The sequence below is a fragment of the Raphanus sativus genome, chromosome 4 (genome assembly GCF_000801105.2).
Source record: "Raphanus sativus cultivar WK10039 chromosome 4, ASM80110v3, whole genome shotgun sequence".
NCBI classification, from domain to species: Eukaryota; Viridiplantae; Streptophyta; class Magnoliopsida; order Brassicales; family Brassicaceae; genus Raphanus; species Raphanus sativus.
The window spans coordinates 16,136,740-16,154,156 of NC_079514.1; the positions used below are offsets into that span (position 1 = coordinate 16,136,740).

Below are 17,417 nucleotides of genomic sequence, written 5' to 3' on the forward strand. Positions count from 1 at the left end.
AATAAAATGATGTGGAGCAGTGAGTTTTATATAGGTTTACTAAACCTAATGCAATAAATATGGTATCTTGGTATAATATCGTATTAAATGGAAAATATTTTTACCTTGCCAATCACTCTTAGATATATAAATTTCCATAACAAAAAATGTGAAATATATGCCATTTAGTATCATCAATTTACCTTGCCAATCACTCAAAAAATATAAATATTGTCCAAATGTTAATGCTAGCCGGTTTAATTCGGGATGGGTAGAATTCATTGATATCGGTTTAAAAATCTTAACCATATTATTAAAATTCATGTGTAATAAAATTGTAGTATTTCATTCGCTTTAAAATTCACGTGTACTACGTGAGAATGACTCGTAAAGCATGCTTGACAATGGGAGACTGTAGTAAGAACTCTTATAGTTTGTATAGAATGTGTTATCGCTTGTGTCAAACTGTTATTGTTTGTGAAAACAAATGCTACAATGTCTCGAGACCCGTACTTCACTAAATGCAGAGACTGTCAGGTCAAGAACAGAGTCTGCGGGTTCAACACAACCCACCCGAATCAAGACTTCATCTGTTACTCCTCTCAAAGAGAGACAACAACAACAACGACGTCCCGGTGATATGCCTCATCTTCGCTTTAACATGTATCCTCTTCGCTATCTCCGTAGCGGTAGCCATCTTCCGATCAAGAAGAGAGAGCTTCTTGTCCTCAGTAAACGAAGAAGATCCAGCCACTCTCTTCCTCCGCCCTCCTCCCTCGTCTTCACCTCGAAGCTTGAACGACTTCGGTAGGTATATACATTACTTATATCCTCGCATACACATAAGAGTTCTTATGCATCTTAATCTCTTCAACTAGATCACCAAGCAGATAAAATCCGAACGACGGAGTAGCTATCCCCATATAATATGTATCGAGTTTCCAAAAGAGATCATCGAGACTCGAGAGACAGTCAGCTTAAAGAAGAGTGGCCTGCTTCAATATCAACTCGAGTTCACCCGACTTCTCCGCAAGTGAAAGTGTAACTCGCGTAAAAGGTTTGTGAGCTTTTGTTTGCGTCGACAAAGCTATGAAAAAAATTAGTCGTTCTATTCCGTGTCATATAAGCAAAAAAAGAAAGAAAGTTAGACAATAAATGTTGCGTTTTTCTTCAAAACGATCACAAACTGACACGTGGAATTGAGCATTTTCATGCATTCTGGTGAAAACCGTTTAAGGAAAGCCTTAAAAATGCTTCTCCTTTAATATACAGGGAATTAACAACTTATTTCCCCTATCCTATGCTGTTGCTGCTGCTACTGCTCAGTGGGCTTGGTTTGAATGGTCATGGACCTGTTGGAGATGTGAACGATGTTGAAGCTTCCGCTCCATGAAGTTGTCAATGCATGCAGCAGTTTTTCTGAAAAATCTATCAAACGACCATGGAAAAATGTCTCATAGTGGCTATTTACCTTGCACGCGCACCCATACGTCCACGAGCTGAGGATTGATTCGAACCCTGTGAGAGATTGGTGGGCAATGACTATGCTTTTATGTATTTGGTTTTAAATAGAAAGTGTTTTCTTCATCGCATTTGGTGAAATGAGATAGAGAGAGACTTTGATTTGTTTTGTTTTTTGCCTTCCCTTTCCCGAGACTACCCTTTTATATGTATTGTATGACTATGATAATTATGTTATAGAGATGCTTATGAATGAGCACATGATGAACCCAACTTGGTTTATTTTGGTAACGTAATCACCCATCAACCCTATCAGTTTCTATAAGATTATTCTCCTTTTTTATAACGTTTATGCACTGCAACACATAAAAAATATGAAACAGAACTGTGTAAAATGTTGACCAAAAATATAGAGCCTACAACCCTCAATATATTCAATATCTGACAACTTTTGTATACAGATTGAAGAAATTGTCAAGACAAGAGAGGCTTTTTAGCGTCGAACTCCCACTCAAAACTCTCAGTTTGTGAGAATCCTTCTTTGCCTTTAGCCCATAACACAAGGTACAGTCCTATAAACATCAACGACATTCCTCCCACACTGCATTTTTTGTTAATCATTCGTTAATATAGAGAAAAAAATCAAACATAAATTATTATGATCGTATATCAAAGTTACCTTCCAAGGCAAATGGACTCTCCTAATGTCAATACAGAGAAACCAACTGAGATAACCGTAGCGAAAGGACTAAACATTGAAACCATAACCGGTCCACGTTTCTTCATCGCCCATCCATTAAAGCTTACACATGCTCCACTCACCATCCCTCCCTAATCAAATACTATATGTTATAACCATAAAACCGTTCATTATTTATGTTTATGAAACATTTATTTAAGCTCACCAGAAGAGAAAAACCAATGAGGTTACCAATACTAATGAGTGATCTGGTGAGTACTTTCCCTTTCTGGTTTTGTAACAGCTGTACCAGCATTGTTATCAACACTCCGATCAATGCCGTTATCGCACTTAACGAAATCGGAGCTGGAAACTCAGCCAACGTCGACGCCTGTAATTATAAACCGAGTTTTAGACCAACACGTGGAAACCAAACCGACCCGGTTATGAAAAACCGGTTTACTTACTTGAAGGACGACGTTGGTTGATAAGACAAAGACAGCTCCGAGAAGGTAGATACAACCCACAACTCTGTCTCGATCAAATACGAATATTGAAGCATTATCTTTTTCATCTTGAATAATAGAAGCGCTGTGCATTAAGCTCATTGTCAAAGCGCCAAACACGCACAACAATGTCCCTAAGATCTTCAATTTGCTGTACACGCATTTCATATTCATCTTCTCTAACCTGTCCAAGAGAGCAGAAAAGAGACAATGTAGTGAATGTGGGAGCACGTCATCGACGTTGTTAAAAGTGATCTCACCTAACGATCCAAGCAATAAAGAAAATGAGACCAGGAGCGAGATTAGGCATCGCTGTGGCCATTGCTGGTGACGTCAACCTGATTCCTTCCAGAAATAGAGACTGGAACAGAGTAACCCTGTTTATTTTCAAATCACAGACAAAATAATAGTCCAAATTTCAACAAAGTTATATACTTTTTGTAATGAGAAAAAAAACTAACTGAGGATGATACTTACCCTGCAAAGGAGATCAAAACTAGCTTACCAATCAGCCTCGCGCTAAGCTCATTTGGCCATTGCTTCCTTTATAAAGAACAAGAACAGGACAAAGACAAAAATGATTACTGTCTGAAGAGACAAAGAGCAATTGTTTTTAAGAACACAGACAATGAAGTTATTAGACAAACCTTTCGAAGAGAATGGCAAAAGGGGAGAGGATTAAGAAAGTGGCAAAGGTAGAGAAGATGACAATGGTGAAAGGGCCAAGACCGAGTGACATCAAATGGCTCATGAGCAAAGAGTTGCCTGCGTATACAAATTGAACCATCACTAAACCTCCTACAATCATCACCTCTTCTATCATCTCCTTCTTCATCTTCTCCTCCTCCTCTTTAGTGAAATTGGGATTGATAGAAATCTATGGGAAAAAAACTGCATGACAAAGAAACCCATTATAAGCATAATGTGTTCAAGATTATATTGCTTCTCTCTTTCTCTCCTTTACCTTCATCCAGAAGATAACTCTGAAATCACCATTTTCTTCATATCGTTATCTCTCTCTCTCTCTCTCTTTTTACTCTATCTCTCTCATTATATTCTTTAATACATTGCTTCTTGTAAGAATTAGAAGCATACCCTCCATCCTTATTACACCTATATTTGCTATTTTCCAAATAACTTTTATGTCTATTTAAAGTCATTTCTTAATCTCAACCTTCAATCTTATCAAACTGCCCCAAAATAAATATTCAATTTTTTAGGAAACGTTCAAGTCAAATGCTAAGACTTGTGTCGAATAAACTTACAGTTCTTCCGACTTGTCGTGTCTACTCCACGAGGAGGCATGTTAATTTCAGGCTCTGGTGTGTCATCGACGCGTTACACGCTGCCGTTGAGTTACTCAATGACGGCGACAAGCTAGACGATGCTTCTGTGTTGGTTCACTTGCTCCGTGTCTCCGGAACCATGGCTACATTTATTTGTGTTGACAGCTTCCGAGATACGTCATGAAACATGGGTTTGACTCAGAATCAGTCTTTCCAATTCCTTGATGAGATTTTGTAGATTCATATTCACAGTAATATCTTTTAGATGTATGATTTTTCAAAAAATGTTCCCAAGGCTTTTATAAACTTCCACCACTATAGTTTTTCAAGTTTTTTAGCCATTTTACAAAGTTTGTATAAATTATTGTTGTAAGTCGGTTGAATATGAATCTAAAGTGAAAATTACTAATTATTTATTTTAATATTTTGTATTCTAATTGATTTCTGGTGGCACTACGAGAAAAATATAGATATCATCACTTATAAAGTGTCCGAATAATAACTGACTCTAATTTGAATCATTTACTTAAAATTGACACTGAATATGTGATTTATATCAACTAAAATAACTGATATTAATAGTAACATCAAGTAAATTAAAGATACACAAGTTAATAATAACTTACATCACTTTTCAATAATCAATGCAAATTAAGAGTATATATGCTTGGACTAGTGGTTGAACTAGTAATGTGGTTGTCAATGAAGATGAAATGGCTCAGTTCTTGGTAGTTTTAAATGGGATTTGTGCAGCGTGGATGAAAAGGTGGACAAGCAAATCATGTTTTATATGCTGGAAGTGGGTATATAGCTCTCGTTGCCATAACTCTGGTTGCGGAACACTCTCGTAAGATTTTTTAATATTTGAATCTTATTCAATTTGTTTTTTATTTTCTTGAAGGCAATCATGGCACTCGGTTCATCTACGAATTTTCCATCTTGTGGGGATTGAGAACACTCGTGTCTCTAGTCATTGAGAAATTTGGTTTCAATCAAGCCTTCCAGTTTCCGATTGTACCAACAATAATCACCACTGTGTGTCTCATCGGCATCTCAAAAGCTGTTAATATGCCTAATAATAGAGGCAACTGAATGATTGAGAAAAAAGTAATTTCGAGAATTTGATTCATGATACTATGGCTTTATCTGGTATATAACTAATAGTGGATCTTTATCTTTGCAGTGGAAGAAAAAGAATGGTATGAGAAGATATTCACTTGAAAGAAGCATCTATTCTTTGTTGTTTTGTTTTAGTTTTCGGTGTGTTTCAATTAGTTAGATATTATTTACTTTGTTGCTCTCAGTATGCGAAACATACCCTCCATTCTTATTCCACCTATATTTTGTTCCATTTCTTAATCTCAAGTTCACAACTTTCAATCTTATCAAACTGCTCCAATCTTGCCCCAAAATAAATACTCCCTCTTTTTCAATATAAATAATATTTAAATGTTTTATTTTGTTGCAAAATAATAAATATTCTCATTATTTCAGATAAAATATAATGATATTTGAAATTTGTAACCAATTATATAATATTCCATTTTTCTATTGGTTGGATTCAATAATATTTAGTTATAGTTTAACGTAAGCAAAATAAATTGTATAGTATTTTGTAATTTCTTAATTTGTGTGTATTTACCTTGAGCACCCTTTAAAAATGAACCAGAAGTACTGTTCAAGTTTTCAGAAAATTTGCATGTGTCCATCTGGTTATAAAGAATAAAGCCTAATACTAAGACTTGTTTCTATCAGATGCCAGGCCGGAGATTTCAACAGTGCTTTTCAGATTCTATCGAGTTTGCCTAACCCTAACTCATCTTCATGGAACACAATATCGACAGGGTATGTAAACGGTGCCAATCTAGAGAAGCTACCGAGTTTTTCACCAATATTGCTGCTCTCGCTGTGGTTCCATGGGGAAGTCTCATCCATTCTTGTGCTCTCAAGCTAGCTTGGCCTAGACTCTCGAGTTGTTGTTACGAGTGCTCTGATAGATATGTACTCTAAATGCGGAAAGTTGAAGCAAGCTGAACTGATGTTTTAGACGATGCCTAGAAAGAATCTGATTGCGTGAAACGCAATGATCTCTGATTATGCTCGTAATGGCGATTCAACCCAAGGCAATCAAGCTATTCAACCAACTGAAACAAGAAAGATCATTGAAACCTGATCGAATCACATTCTTGAAACTCTTAGATGTGTGTTCTCATTGTGAAGTTCCAATGGAGCTCACTCTTGGTTGCTTTGAGATGATGATTGACGAGTATGGAATCAAACCATGATGGACCTCAACCGGTACGACGATCAAACCGATCGAAAGCACCAAACCGGAAGTATTGTGATTGAAACAAGTGACCGGGTCACTTGATTATTTGTTTCTGTTTTGTTGAAATTTCTTGTTCAGTTAATAATGAGGAAATGGTCATCCGTATGTCAAGGAACCATCCTCTCCACTTTCCCTCATTCCAAGTTTGTAGGAGTTGAAACTCCATCTCTGTTTCCTTGTTCTATTTAAGAAAATGAAAAGCCAAAAAATAGGCAATCTTAATTGCCAAACAACGAGTCTTTCACAATTGTGTTCTTAAGATTTGTAGCTCTAAATCTGAGACCTATCATTTGGTATCAGAGCATTGCTCAAATTTTTCTTCTTTTCCTTGATCCACAGCTTTCTTACACCACACACCATTGCACCTAGAAAACAAAAAGACAAGGAGGTCTTGGCTCTTACCTCTCAAGAGGAGTCAATGGCTGATCCTACGACACGTATCGAAGTATTAGAGACCAGCGTGGGAGGTATGCAGGACGAGCTGGTGAAGATCAATGCGGCCATGAACGACAAGTTCAAATTTATGGAGGAGTCGTTTAGTCGGTTGATGGAAGCTGTCAATGGTAACAGAGAGAGCAGTACAAGTGCGCCTAGAGTGAACCCACGAGTAGAAGTCAATCAAAATGTTACTGCGATTCAACGTGGAGATAACCTCAACCACCATGCCAACCCCAACGCGCAACCACACCGATTCGTCAAACTTAAATTCCCTCGTTTTCAAGCTGGAGATCCGACCTCATGGATAAGCAAAGCCAAACAATATTTTTCTTATCACGAGTTACCGGCGGACCAGAGAGTTAATTTTGCTTCTTATCATCTGGAGGAAGAGGCAAACGAGTGGTGGCAGGCAACCGCCAAGACACTCAATGAGGAAAATATTCCAATCACGTGGGAGGTCTTTGAGGAAGAACTATGGGCACGTTTTGGTCCATCAGTGGCTGAGGATTTCGACGAGGCTCTCTCCAAAATCCGCCAGAAAGGGTCGCTTAAAGATTATCACCGAGAGTTTGAACGTCTGCAGAACAAAGTCACCGGGTGGAGTCAAAAGGCACTCATTGGGACTTACGTCGGTGGCCTTAAAGACTCCATATCTGATAGCATCCGCATGTTCCGTCCGACAACACTCAAAGCAGCGATTGAACTAGGCCGTATGCGAGATGATCAACTGCAGCGTAGCCGGAAATTCACAACCAACAACTCTACAGCGCCAGCAGCCAACCCATCGAGAAACACAGGGAACCGCGACAACCTGTCTGGGAACCCAAAAAAGCTGAGCTTGGAAGAGATGAAACGCAAACGAGCCTTAGGGCTTTGTTTCAGCTGCGACGAGCGTTATACTCATGGACATCAATGCAAACAATCTCAGTTACTGCTAATTGAAGGGAAAGATGTCGATGAAGATGATGACGACGAATTCGTTGACAGTCACGAGGCAGTAGAACCTGAGATTACCTTACAATCACTCACCGGGTGGAGCTCACCGAAAACGATCCGAGTTCAGGTTGACATCAATCATAAAAAGCTCATAGCTTTGATTGACAGTGGAGCAACACATTGTTTTATCAGCGAGAAAGAGGCAAGTCGACTAGGTTTAACACTTACACCAACAAAGCCATTCTCGGTGCGCGTAGCCGATGGTCACCCTCTCAGATGTCATGGAGCCTATCGAGCAGTTCCGACGGAACTCAATGGTGAAGTCTTCGCTATCGACTTCTTCAGTTTACCTCTCTCTGGGCTTGATGTCGTGATAGGGGTGAGCTGGCTTGAGACTTTGGGGCCCATATTATGTGACTGGAAAGCCCAATCCATGAGTTTTGACTGGGCTGGGAAATGAGTGACAGTTCGTGGGCTGACAGGAGGCACAATCACAAAGGCCCAACCAGAGGAACTTGAGAGAGAGGCCTGACAAGGACAAACAGTCTTTGTTGTCTCTATCCAAACCGACGACGCCGTTGTCTTCTCCACTACCAACGAGATAAGTCGTCTTCTCCGGCAATATGAAACGATCTTCAAGACACCGACAGAGCTTCCACCTTCACGAGTTATCGAGCATCACATCGCTCTCAAGGAAGGGTCTGATCCAATTAATGTACGGCCTTATCGCTACGCCCATTTTCAGAAGGAGGAGATCGAGCGACAGGTTCAAGCCATGCTCGAAACCGGCTTGATACGACCCAGCTCAAGCCCCTTTTCCTCACCGGTCTTATTGGTTAAAAAGAAAGATGGGACTTGGCGTTTCTGTACAGATTATCGAGCACTCAACGCTGCCACCGTCAAAGACCGTTTTCCTATCCCTACTGTCGAAGATATGCTCGATGAACTCCACGGAGCCGTTATCTTCACTAAACTGGACTTGACAGCCGGGTATCACCAGGTTCGAGTCCATCCGGCAGATGTGCATAAGACAGCGTTCAGGACACATAATGGGCATTACGAGTATCTTGTTATGCCCTTTGGGTTGTGTAACGCGCCATCGACGTTCCAGGCCTTGATGAACTCTATTTTTCGTGGCTTCCTTCGCAAGTTCGTTTTGGTATTTTTTGACGATATCCTAATCTACAGCAGATCCGAAGCGGAGCACTTACAACACTTGGCTCAAGTCCTAGAGATTCTGAAGACACATGGGCTCTTTGTGAAGCGCAAGAAATGCGAGTTTGGGAAGCAGGAACTTGAGTATCTTGGACACATCATATCTGGTGAGGGAGTCAAGGTCGATCAATCAAAAATTCACGCAATGACTGAGTGGCCATCACCAACAAACATCACAGAGCTGCGAGGGTTTTTAGGCCTCACCGGTTATTACCGGAAGTCCGTAAGAGATTATGGAGTCATAGCATGCCCTCTCACAAATCTCTTAAAGAAGGGGCGCTTCACATGGAACGATGAGGCAGAACATGCTTTCCACAGTCTGAAACAAGCGATGACAACCACACCTACCCTCGCTCTCCCAGATTTCTCCACGCCTTTCATTATCCAGACAGATGCCTCCGGGGATGGTATCGGCGCAGTGCTGACGCAAGGAGGTAGACCACTGGCATTCATGAGCCGTTCCTTGGGAGTGGCCAAACAGAATTGGTCTACTTATGCCCGTGAGATGTTAGCCATTGTCGTTGCAGTAAAGACTTGGAGACCATACATCTTGGGGCGCCGTTTCACAATACAGACCGATCACAAAAGCCTTCGGTTTCTGCTGGAGCAACGCATCCTGACGCCGGAGCAGCAAAACTGGATGGGTAAGCTAGTTGGTTACGATTACGAGATCACTTACAAACCCGGTTCTGCAAACAAAGCAGCAGACGCTCTCTCTCGTCGCAACAACAGCCCATGCCTCATGACTCTCTGCAGCCAACAAGCGACCCTTTGGGATGATTTGCGACAGGCTCAATCAACAGACACATACCTGCTACGTGTGGGGAAGCTCGCAGATACTGATCCCGGGAAGCCATATTCGCGACGTAACGGCTTAATCTGTTTCAAAAACAGAGTGGTAATACCTCCTCATTCCACTCATATTAAAGCTTTGTTGCATGAATATCATGATACACCTTTTGGTGGTCACTCGGGAGTCCTCAGAACGAAGAAACGACTGTCTCAGTTGTTCTACTGGCCATCTATGCATCGAACTGTCCAGGAATATGTTGCAGCGTGCGAGATTTGCCAACGAGCCAAAGCCACAAGTTTGTCTCCAGCAGGTCTCCTTCAGCCTCTAGCAATTCCAGATAAGGTATGGGAGGATTTGTCAATGGATTTCATCGACGGGCTACCTCGCTCAGACAACCACACATCAATAATGGTTATTGTAGACCGTTTGTCCAAAGCAGCGCACCTTATTCCTCTGTCTCATCCGTACACTGCAAAATCTGTGGCTGCTAAGTTTGTGGAGTATGTGGTTAAGCTTCATGGTATACCCAAGTCCATCGTCTCAGACCGTGATCCTGTCTTCACAAGTGCTTTCTGGCGTGATCTTTGGAAGCTGTCCAAGACCAAGCTCTGCATGACTTCGGCTTATCACCCAGAATCTGATGGTCAAACCGAGGTAATCAATCGTTGTATTGAACAATTTCTGCGGTGTTTTGTCTCTGAAAAACCTACACAGTGGAGTTCCTTACTTCCTTGGGCTGAATATTGGTATAACACCACATATCACTCCTCCATTGCCATGACTCCTTTCAAAGCAGTCTATGGGCGTGATCCTCCGTCACTAGCTGGTTATGAAACAGGAAGCACCAATATTCAGGAACTTGATGATCAGTTGGCAGCTCGTGAGGAACTACTTCAAGACCTTAAGAATCACTTGCAGACTGCAAACAACAGCATGAAGCAAGCTGCAGATGCTAAACGTCGCGATGTTCACTTTAACGTGGGAGATTGGGTTTTCTTACGGCTCCAACCATATCGCCAGCACTCCATCTTTCGACGTACTTCTCAGAAACTGTCAACGCGATACTTTGGACCCTTTCAAATTGAAGCAAGAGTGGGTCCGGTAGCTTATCGTCTGAAACTTCCAGAAGGTACACGAGTGCACTCTGTTTTTCATGTCTCTCTTCTGAAGCGATGGGTTGGTACAGACACACCTACCTCAGGAACATTACCGCCTCTCCGTGCTAATGGCCGCCTTCGTCTGCGACCTGAATCTGTCATCGAAGTTCGTGAGGTTACTAGAGAAGGGTCACTGCACCGTGAAGCTCGAGTAATATGGCAAGGACTTCCAAGTGAGGACGCAACTTGGGAGGATTTGGAACAGTTACAGCTCAGCTTTCCAGACTTGAAGCTTGCGGACAAGCTTCTTTTCGACGACGGGAGTAATGATGGACCTCAACCGGTACGACGATCAAACCGATCGAAAGCACCAAACCGGAAGTATTGTGATTGAAACAAGTGACCGGGTCACTTGATTATTTGTTTATGTTTTGTTGAAATTTCTTGTTCAGTTAATAATGAGGAAATGGTCATCCGTATGTCAAGGAACCATCCTCTCCACTTTCCCTCATTCCAAGTTTGTAGGAGTTGAAACTCCATCTCTGTTTCCTTGTTCTATTTAAGAAAATGAAAAGCCAAAAAATAGGCAATCTTAATTGCCAAACAACGAGTCTTTTACAATTGTGTTCTTAAGATTTGTAGCTCTAAATCTGAGACCTATCAAACCAAGTGTAGAGCATTGCTGCTCTCTTATCAGAGCTATGGCGCAGAGAGGGGAGATTTGACAGGCGAAAATGGTAATTCAAGAATTCGGCTTTGGGTAGGCTGGTGTGGCTTGGAGGGCGTTGCTTGTTGCTTGAAGTGCTGGAAAGGATCTGAAAGCTGCAGATGAAGATGAGTACGCGTATATAGTGATTTCGAATCTCTATGCTTACCATGAGAGATGGAGAGAAGTTAGTCAAATTAGGAAGATTATGAGAGAGAAAGGGGTGGAGAGAGAAGTTGGCTCTAGCTGGATTCAAGAGCAAAAATGTTGCGATACAGCTTTAATATCTTTTCGAGTTTTGAGCTTTAGGTTATGTAAACACAATTTTAAACATGGATAGAATCTGAGATATGAATTGTGTAAAGAGCAGAAATAGTATTACACAGTTTTCTTCACGAACAAGAGTTTGGAGTCGCAAACAAAAAAAAACACTTCTTGTCTTTAGAAGAAACTTGCCTCCCCTGATAGTAATACTCTTCATGAATGTATCAGGTGGGTCACCTTGGGACTGAAAGGCCCATCTCTATAGTAAACAGGAAAATAAATAACGATTAGGACAGAAACAGAAAACTGGTCTTTTTAAAAAAAAAAGAAAAAAAAAAGAAAGACTGATAGTTTCGCTTATTGATTCTATGGTAAGAGTCATTAACACAACAACTAGTGAATCAACAAACTAGTCAAGCAATCTCAATTAAAATAGCTTTCTAAATCTAAAGTATCACCGAAGCATTTGTTGACAGAGCCCACCTTTAAAAAACAACTGCAAATACGTCTCACGTGTCATCGATTCCATCTGGGACAAAAAGCACTTTTACAAATTACTACAGTATCGTTGCCACTCTTATATATATGTACTAGTTTTCTTAGACTGACATTCATATCAAAAAAAAAAAACAGCAAGAAACACAATGACAATCTGACAAGGCTTAACATTGGGTTCAATAAGCTACTACCCCCTTCAAAATTAAGTCCTTACAGGGTTTTTTGTCCTACTAAATATTGTTCTCCAATACTTTATTTGGATAATAACTAGAACTCAAGAAAGGTTCGTACTTGATAAAGATGCAAGGATCCCACATGGTAACGGTGAAATTTATGTGCCTGCATGAATCAAGTACTCATAATTAGACGGACACAAGGGCAGAAAACTCGATTGCAACTCTAGAAACTGAATTAACTTAGCCTATATAAGTTTAACAATACTGGGGGTTAAGTCCATCTATTCCTACTTGTTAAGAGTTCAAAAACATTAAAACTACCAACACTACAAAAGATGCAACTATCCCGTCAAGTAAGAAAAATCATAAAGCAAAGGAGGAATAAAACAGAGTCATAAAGTAATCACAGAGCGTAAAACACATCAAGAAGTTCATCTACAAGTTCATGATACCTTTCCTCGCATGTAAATAATGTGTTCTTTTTATAAGTCTAACTAACAAACTCGAGCATAACGACTAAGAATATGGAAAATTTTGCAAAGTGCAAACCATAGAAGTATCTAGCTTTAATGGGAGAAAAGAAAGAAAAAAAAAGAGAAAGCAGAAAAGAGAGAGAGAGAGTATTAGAGGTGCAGGAGAGAGTAGTACCCTGAGAGAGAGCTCGGCTGCTTCTGGATGTTAGGCTAAGGCACGACGTCAGCCTAGCAGCCGCCACCGTGCTGTGAAGCGGCAACAGCGACTGAACACAACCAAGCTCAGATGGACACCTACACATGGAGACACACACAATTCATCAAAACGAAGACTCGCGAAGAACTAACAATCACAGAAATGAAGAAACTGAAGCAAATTTGTAGCAGAAGTTGTTTTGATTGGACCTGGAGAAGGAGAATCTGGGAGAAGCAGCGGGTTTAGACGGAATCCGAAACCCGGCGGATGAAGAAGCACTCGGCGGAGTTCCGGTGCCAACTGGAGATTTGTGAAGAGATGATCTGATGGCGGATCTGAGAGACGAGACGGAGGATCTTCTCATGAATCTGTTGCAAGCCGAAGCCATTGTGAGAGAGATAGAGAAGGCGAGATTCGACCTTTCGTCGTTTTCTTCTACAGAGGATTTATTTATAGGGTTTTAGGACGCCGGAAGGATTAGAGGAAACCCCCGGAAAATATATATCGCTGTTTCTGTTGGGTTTGAGAAATACATGAGATAGCCCATTAAAGAATATTAATGGGCTTAGACCCATGTATTAAAAGTTACGTCATCAAGAGCTGGTGCGGTTTTTCGTGAGAGACTGATGAGAACAATACGTGTCAGCCAAACTACTCACGCACTAGAAAGCTACATTTCCATTTCCTCCCATATCTAATTAATGTTATCCCTTTATAACCTTTTTCATTAGATAACACTGTTGATTAATCACCTTTCTGTTTCAACTAAGTATTTGAATATTTTTCAAACTATTATAAGGTAAGACGAATAGAATAAAATAAAATAAAATAACATAAAAGTCGGCTCAGAAAGATAAATCTTGCCATCATCGTGGAGCACCTTTCAGAAATTTATAAGTTTTTTTTCTCCGGGGATCCAAAAGTTAACATTTATCTACAAATGTATGATCTATTAGACACAAAGTGTCTCACATCGGGTATTGGAAGAAATCTTTAGTCATATATAAGATAGATGAGCCTCTCCACTAATCACCAATTGGTTTTAAGTGTGAAGCTCATCTAGCTTAACTTAGTACCAGAGCCTGATCCAAACAGTCCAACCTGATCTTCATCGATCTGACCCAAAATTGGCCCATCGATCTTTGCCCGAGCATTCCGAGATTGACGCTCAAAGAGTCATCATCTCGAGGGGGCGTATTAGACACAAAGTATCCCACATCGGATATTGGAAAGAATCTTTAGTCATATATAAGATAGATGAGCCTCTCCACTAATCACCAATTGATTTTAAATGTGAAGCCCATCTATCTTAACATGATCTATTGGTTTGCTGCTCAAGGCTGCGACTTGTGATTGTAATTATAACCACAAATTACAGATTGTTGTTTGTTTTTTTGTTGTTGTGCTATGGTTTGCAACGACATAGAACATAACTTACACAACCTCAGCACGGCTTGAATATGGCTTCAATTTCTAAAACCTTTAAATATACAAAAAAAAAATGCTAATAGAATTTGGAAACTTATCTAAATTCTTTCACATTTATTCGAACCTATGACTTCCTGAACACAACGAACTGAGATAGGTAAATGTCACTAGAGATATTGGCAGCTCTGATCCTAATTCACCCCCAAAAAGGATAAAATATTTTGTCTAGTGCTATTTTTTTTTTTGATAAATTGTGAATATTATACCGAATTGGAACTTGTGTTTTTGTACAAGGGATTTAAATGCAAGAAGTTACATATGACTCAAAAAAAAATAAAAAACCAAGATGGAACTATGAAGCTTTTGAAACAGGCGGCTTGATCTAGGCGAACCTAAACCACTGAGACAACATGCCTTTGCAGCGCTTATGGGGTAAGCGAGCAAGGAGAGTGTCTCTGAGCATCCTGTCGATCTTTCGGAATAGGGCGGAGGTGGGGTTTGGGGTGCCGCCATGCACTCTGTTGTTCCTTTCACTCCAAATGCAGAAAACAACCAGTTGAACGAGAAACTTTTTGAGAGTTGATGAGAGGCCCAAGGAATCTGTGAGCATCCAGTTTATGAGAGAATCCCAGCTGTGGAGACTAAGGTTCTGTAATCCCAAACAAGGCAGAATGATGTCCCATAGCTGGGTGGCAGCGACACAATGCAGGAAGACGTGGTCTCTGTTTTCCTGTCCAGATCCACAGAGAGAACAAACAGGGTTTTCGCATAAACCCCAATTCGCTAGCCTTTCTCTAACAGGGAGACGGTTTAGATTCGCAACCCAAAAGTTGAAAGCATGTTTGGGAACAGCATGTTTGAACCAAACAGCCTTTCCCCAAGGAACCTGAGGAGCTGTTAGCCTGATAAACTCCCAAGATTTAGTGATAGAGAAGCTCAAGGCTCTGTTACCAAGTGGTCCCCAACAGTATAAGTCCGCACCTGCTTCATCTGATGGCGGCGGGATCCCCAGCAGTGTGGTTCTCAGAGAGGCGAGAGAGGGCGTACGGCAGCGTGGTGATGGAAGGATCCATTCTCCACGCCTTGTACCTTCTCTTACATTAGCAGTGATGGGGATATCAAGCCTACAAGGGCCAGATTCTCCAACAGAGCAAATAAGGGGGCCATTAGGGAGCCAGTCATCAAACCAGTAGCTGGCTGTCTGTCCATTCCCTATGTTGCAACCTATGAGATGGCGAGCCAGGGGGCGCAGCGAGATCAGAGCTTTCCAAATCCACGAGTGGTAGGGCTGAGGTTCCGCGTTCCAGTAGGTACACCTTTGTAGGCGGTGTTCTCTATTCCAAGCAACCCAAAGAGAGTTTGTGCCTGCAAATTGAAGCAATACCAGTCTGAGAGTGAGAGCCTTGTTCCAAAGAGATAGGTTCCTTAGACCGAGGCCGCCTTCCTTCTTCGGGAGACATAAGTCAGCCCACGCCACCTTTGCGTTACCACGAGTGTCGGGGTTAGAAGACCACAAGTAGTCTCTGCAGAGTTTCTCAATCTCCTTAATACAACCTTTTGGAAGAATAAATGCAGAGAGCCAGAAGTTTATCAAGCTGTTTATCACTGTTTTGATGAGTTCGAGCCTTCCCGCATAGCTGAGCAGTCTCACTTTCCAGCTCTGAATACGTTTCTTTATGCTATCAATCAGAGGCGAATATTCCGACTTCCGTAGGCGGCGATGATGAAGAGGAAGACCAAGGTACCTTATGGGGAGAGATCCCAAGAGATACCCACTCGAGTTCAGAGAAGCCGTTTCAGTATCATCCATGCCCACATGAAACAGAGCTGTCTTGTCCTTGTTTAGACCGAGACCAGATAGGAGACGAAACTCTTCTAGCACATCAGCTATGCCCTTAAGAGATTCACTAGAACCGTCAAAGAAGATCATCAGGTCGTCCGCGAAACAGAGATGTGATATCTCCGGGTTTTGTCCCAGTGGGTAATAACCAATAAGACCAGAGGCGAACCTTTCGTTGAGTAACGACGAGAAGACCTCCATAACAATGATGAAGAGAGCCGGGCTAATGGGATCACCCTGACGCAGTCCACAACCACCCTTGAAGTATCCACACAGCTCTCCATTCACATTGATAGAGAAAGAGGTAGTGGTGATACAGTTTCTGATCCCGTTGACAAAGACAGAAGGGAAATCAGCTGCTTGGAGAGCCTGCAGGACAAAAGGCCAGCCAGCAGAATCGAAAGCCTTCCTTATATCAACCTTGAGGAGACCCCTAGGAGAGCAGTTCTTTGATCCAAACCTCTGCACAAGCTCAGAAGCAAGGAGTACGTTTTCCACCAGAAGACGCCCTTTTACAAACGCCGACTGTGATGGAGAAATCATTTCTGGTAGGAGCTTCTCCAACCTTCTGGCCAAGATCTTGGAGACCACTTTGTATACCGCATTACAACAGGAAATAGGTCTGAAACCACTCATTCTCTCCACCTCGGTAGTTTTAGGTACCAACGTTATAGCTGTAGCGTTCCATTGTTGGAGGATACGGCCTGAAGAAAAAAACTCCTGCACTGCTCTCGTGAAATCGTCCCCTATAACAGGCCAGGCTCTGCGGTAGAACTCCCCCGTATAGCCATCCGGCCCAGGAGCCTTATTTGCTGGTAGATCAAACACCTCCTTCTTAATCTCAGCCTGAGAAATAGGAGCAATGAGCATACTTTTGTAAGTATCGTCGCATTTGAAAGGTGTGAGCCGTCGGATCTCCCCAATATCTTCTGGTGAGAGCGATGGAGGTCTAGTGCTAGTTTTGTGAGTACGAACATAAAAGTCATAATCGCAGCTACTTAAAACTCGACTTTCGTTTTTATTGAAGTACTAATTGGCCAAGTCCACCAACTCCAAAATAAAACATCAAACGTATTCGATTATTTGACTTCATAAATCATAATCCCTACAAATATAT

The 17,417-nt window shown here is 41.4% G+C and overlaps 2 protein-coding genes across 5 annotated transcripts; both read right to left on the minus strand.

The window, feature by feature from the left end:
* Positions 1–1,845: 1,845 nt before the first annotated feature.
* Positions 1,846–3,529, minus strand: LOC108853351 (WAT1-related protein At5g47470). Its single transcript, XM_018626770.2, has 7 exons — positions 3,273–3,529; positions 3,103–3,168; positions 2,886–3,002; positions 2,587–2,809; positions 2,346–2,510; positions 2,120–2,271; positions 1,846–2,041 (listed from the first exon to the last, which is right to left on the minus strand). Exons 1-7 carry the CDS (start codon positions 3,458–3,460, stop codon positions 1,915–1,917), a joined length of 1,038 nt encoding a protein of 345 aa, XP_018482272.1. The 5' UTR covers positions 3,461–3,529; the 3' UTR covers positions 1,846–1,914.
* An 8,229-nt stretch (positions 3,530–11,758) lies between these two features.
* Positions 11,759–13,503, minus strand: LOC108853611 (protein NONRESPONDING TO OXYLIPINS 2, mitochondrial). Of its 4 annotated transcripts, XR_008944745.1 has the most exons (5): positions 13,242–13,501; positions 13,012–13,130; positions 12,479–12,526; positions 12,173–12,218; positions 11,759–11,948 (listed from the first exon to the last, which is right to left on the minus strand). XR_008944745.1 is itself a non-coding variant. In XM_057007714.1 (4 exons), exons 1-3 carry the CDS (start codon positions 13,418–13,420, stop codon positions 12,199–12,201), a joined length of 318 nt encoding a protein of 105 aa, XP_056863694.1. In that variant the 5' UTR covers positions 13,421–13,503; the 3' UTR covers positions 11,759–11,948; positions 12,173–12,198. The 4 variants fall into 4 exon arrangements, 3 of the variants coding, with proteins under 3 accessions (XP_056863694.1, XP_056863695.1, XP_018482523.2); XM_057007714.1 differs by lacking the exon at positions 12,479–12,526 and having other exon boundaries at positions 13,242–13,503; XM_057007715.1 differs by lacking the exon at positions 12,173–12,218.
* Positions 13,504–17,417: the final 3,914 nt, after the last annotated feature.

Bases quoted from the DNA above. Each gene is read 5' to 3' on its own strand.
- LOC108853351 (XM_018626770.2), bottom strand. From the start codon at position 3,460: ATGAAGAAGGAGATGATAGAAGAGGTGATGATTGTAGGAGGTTTAGTG. The intron at 2,810-2,885 runs GTGAGATCACTT...TCTCTTGGACAG, and splicing joins TTTATTGCTTGGATCGTTAG to GTTAGAGAAGATGAATATGA. The intron at 2,272-2,345 runs GTGAGCTTAAAT...GTATTTGATTAG, and splicing joins TCATTGGTTTTTCTCTTCTG to GGAGGGATGGTGAGTGGAGC.
- LOC108853611 (XM_018627021.2), bottom strand. From the start codon at position 13,420: ATGGCTTCGGCTTGCAACAGATTCATGAGAAGATCCTCCGTCTCGTCT. The intron at 13,131-13,241 runs GTCCAATCAAAA...CTCCATGTGTAG, and splicing joins CCCAGATTCTCCTTCTCCAG to GTGTCCATCTGAGCTTGGTT. The intron at 11,949-13,011 runs GTACTACTCTCT...TGTTTACTATAG, and splicing joins CAGCCGAGCTCTCTCTCAGG to AGATGGGCCTTTCAGTCCCA.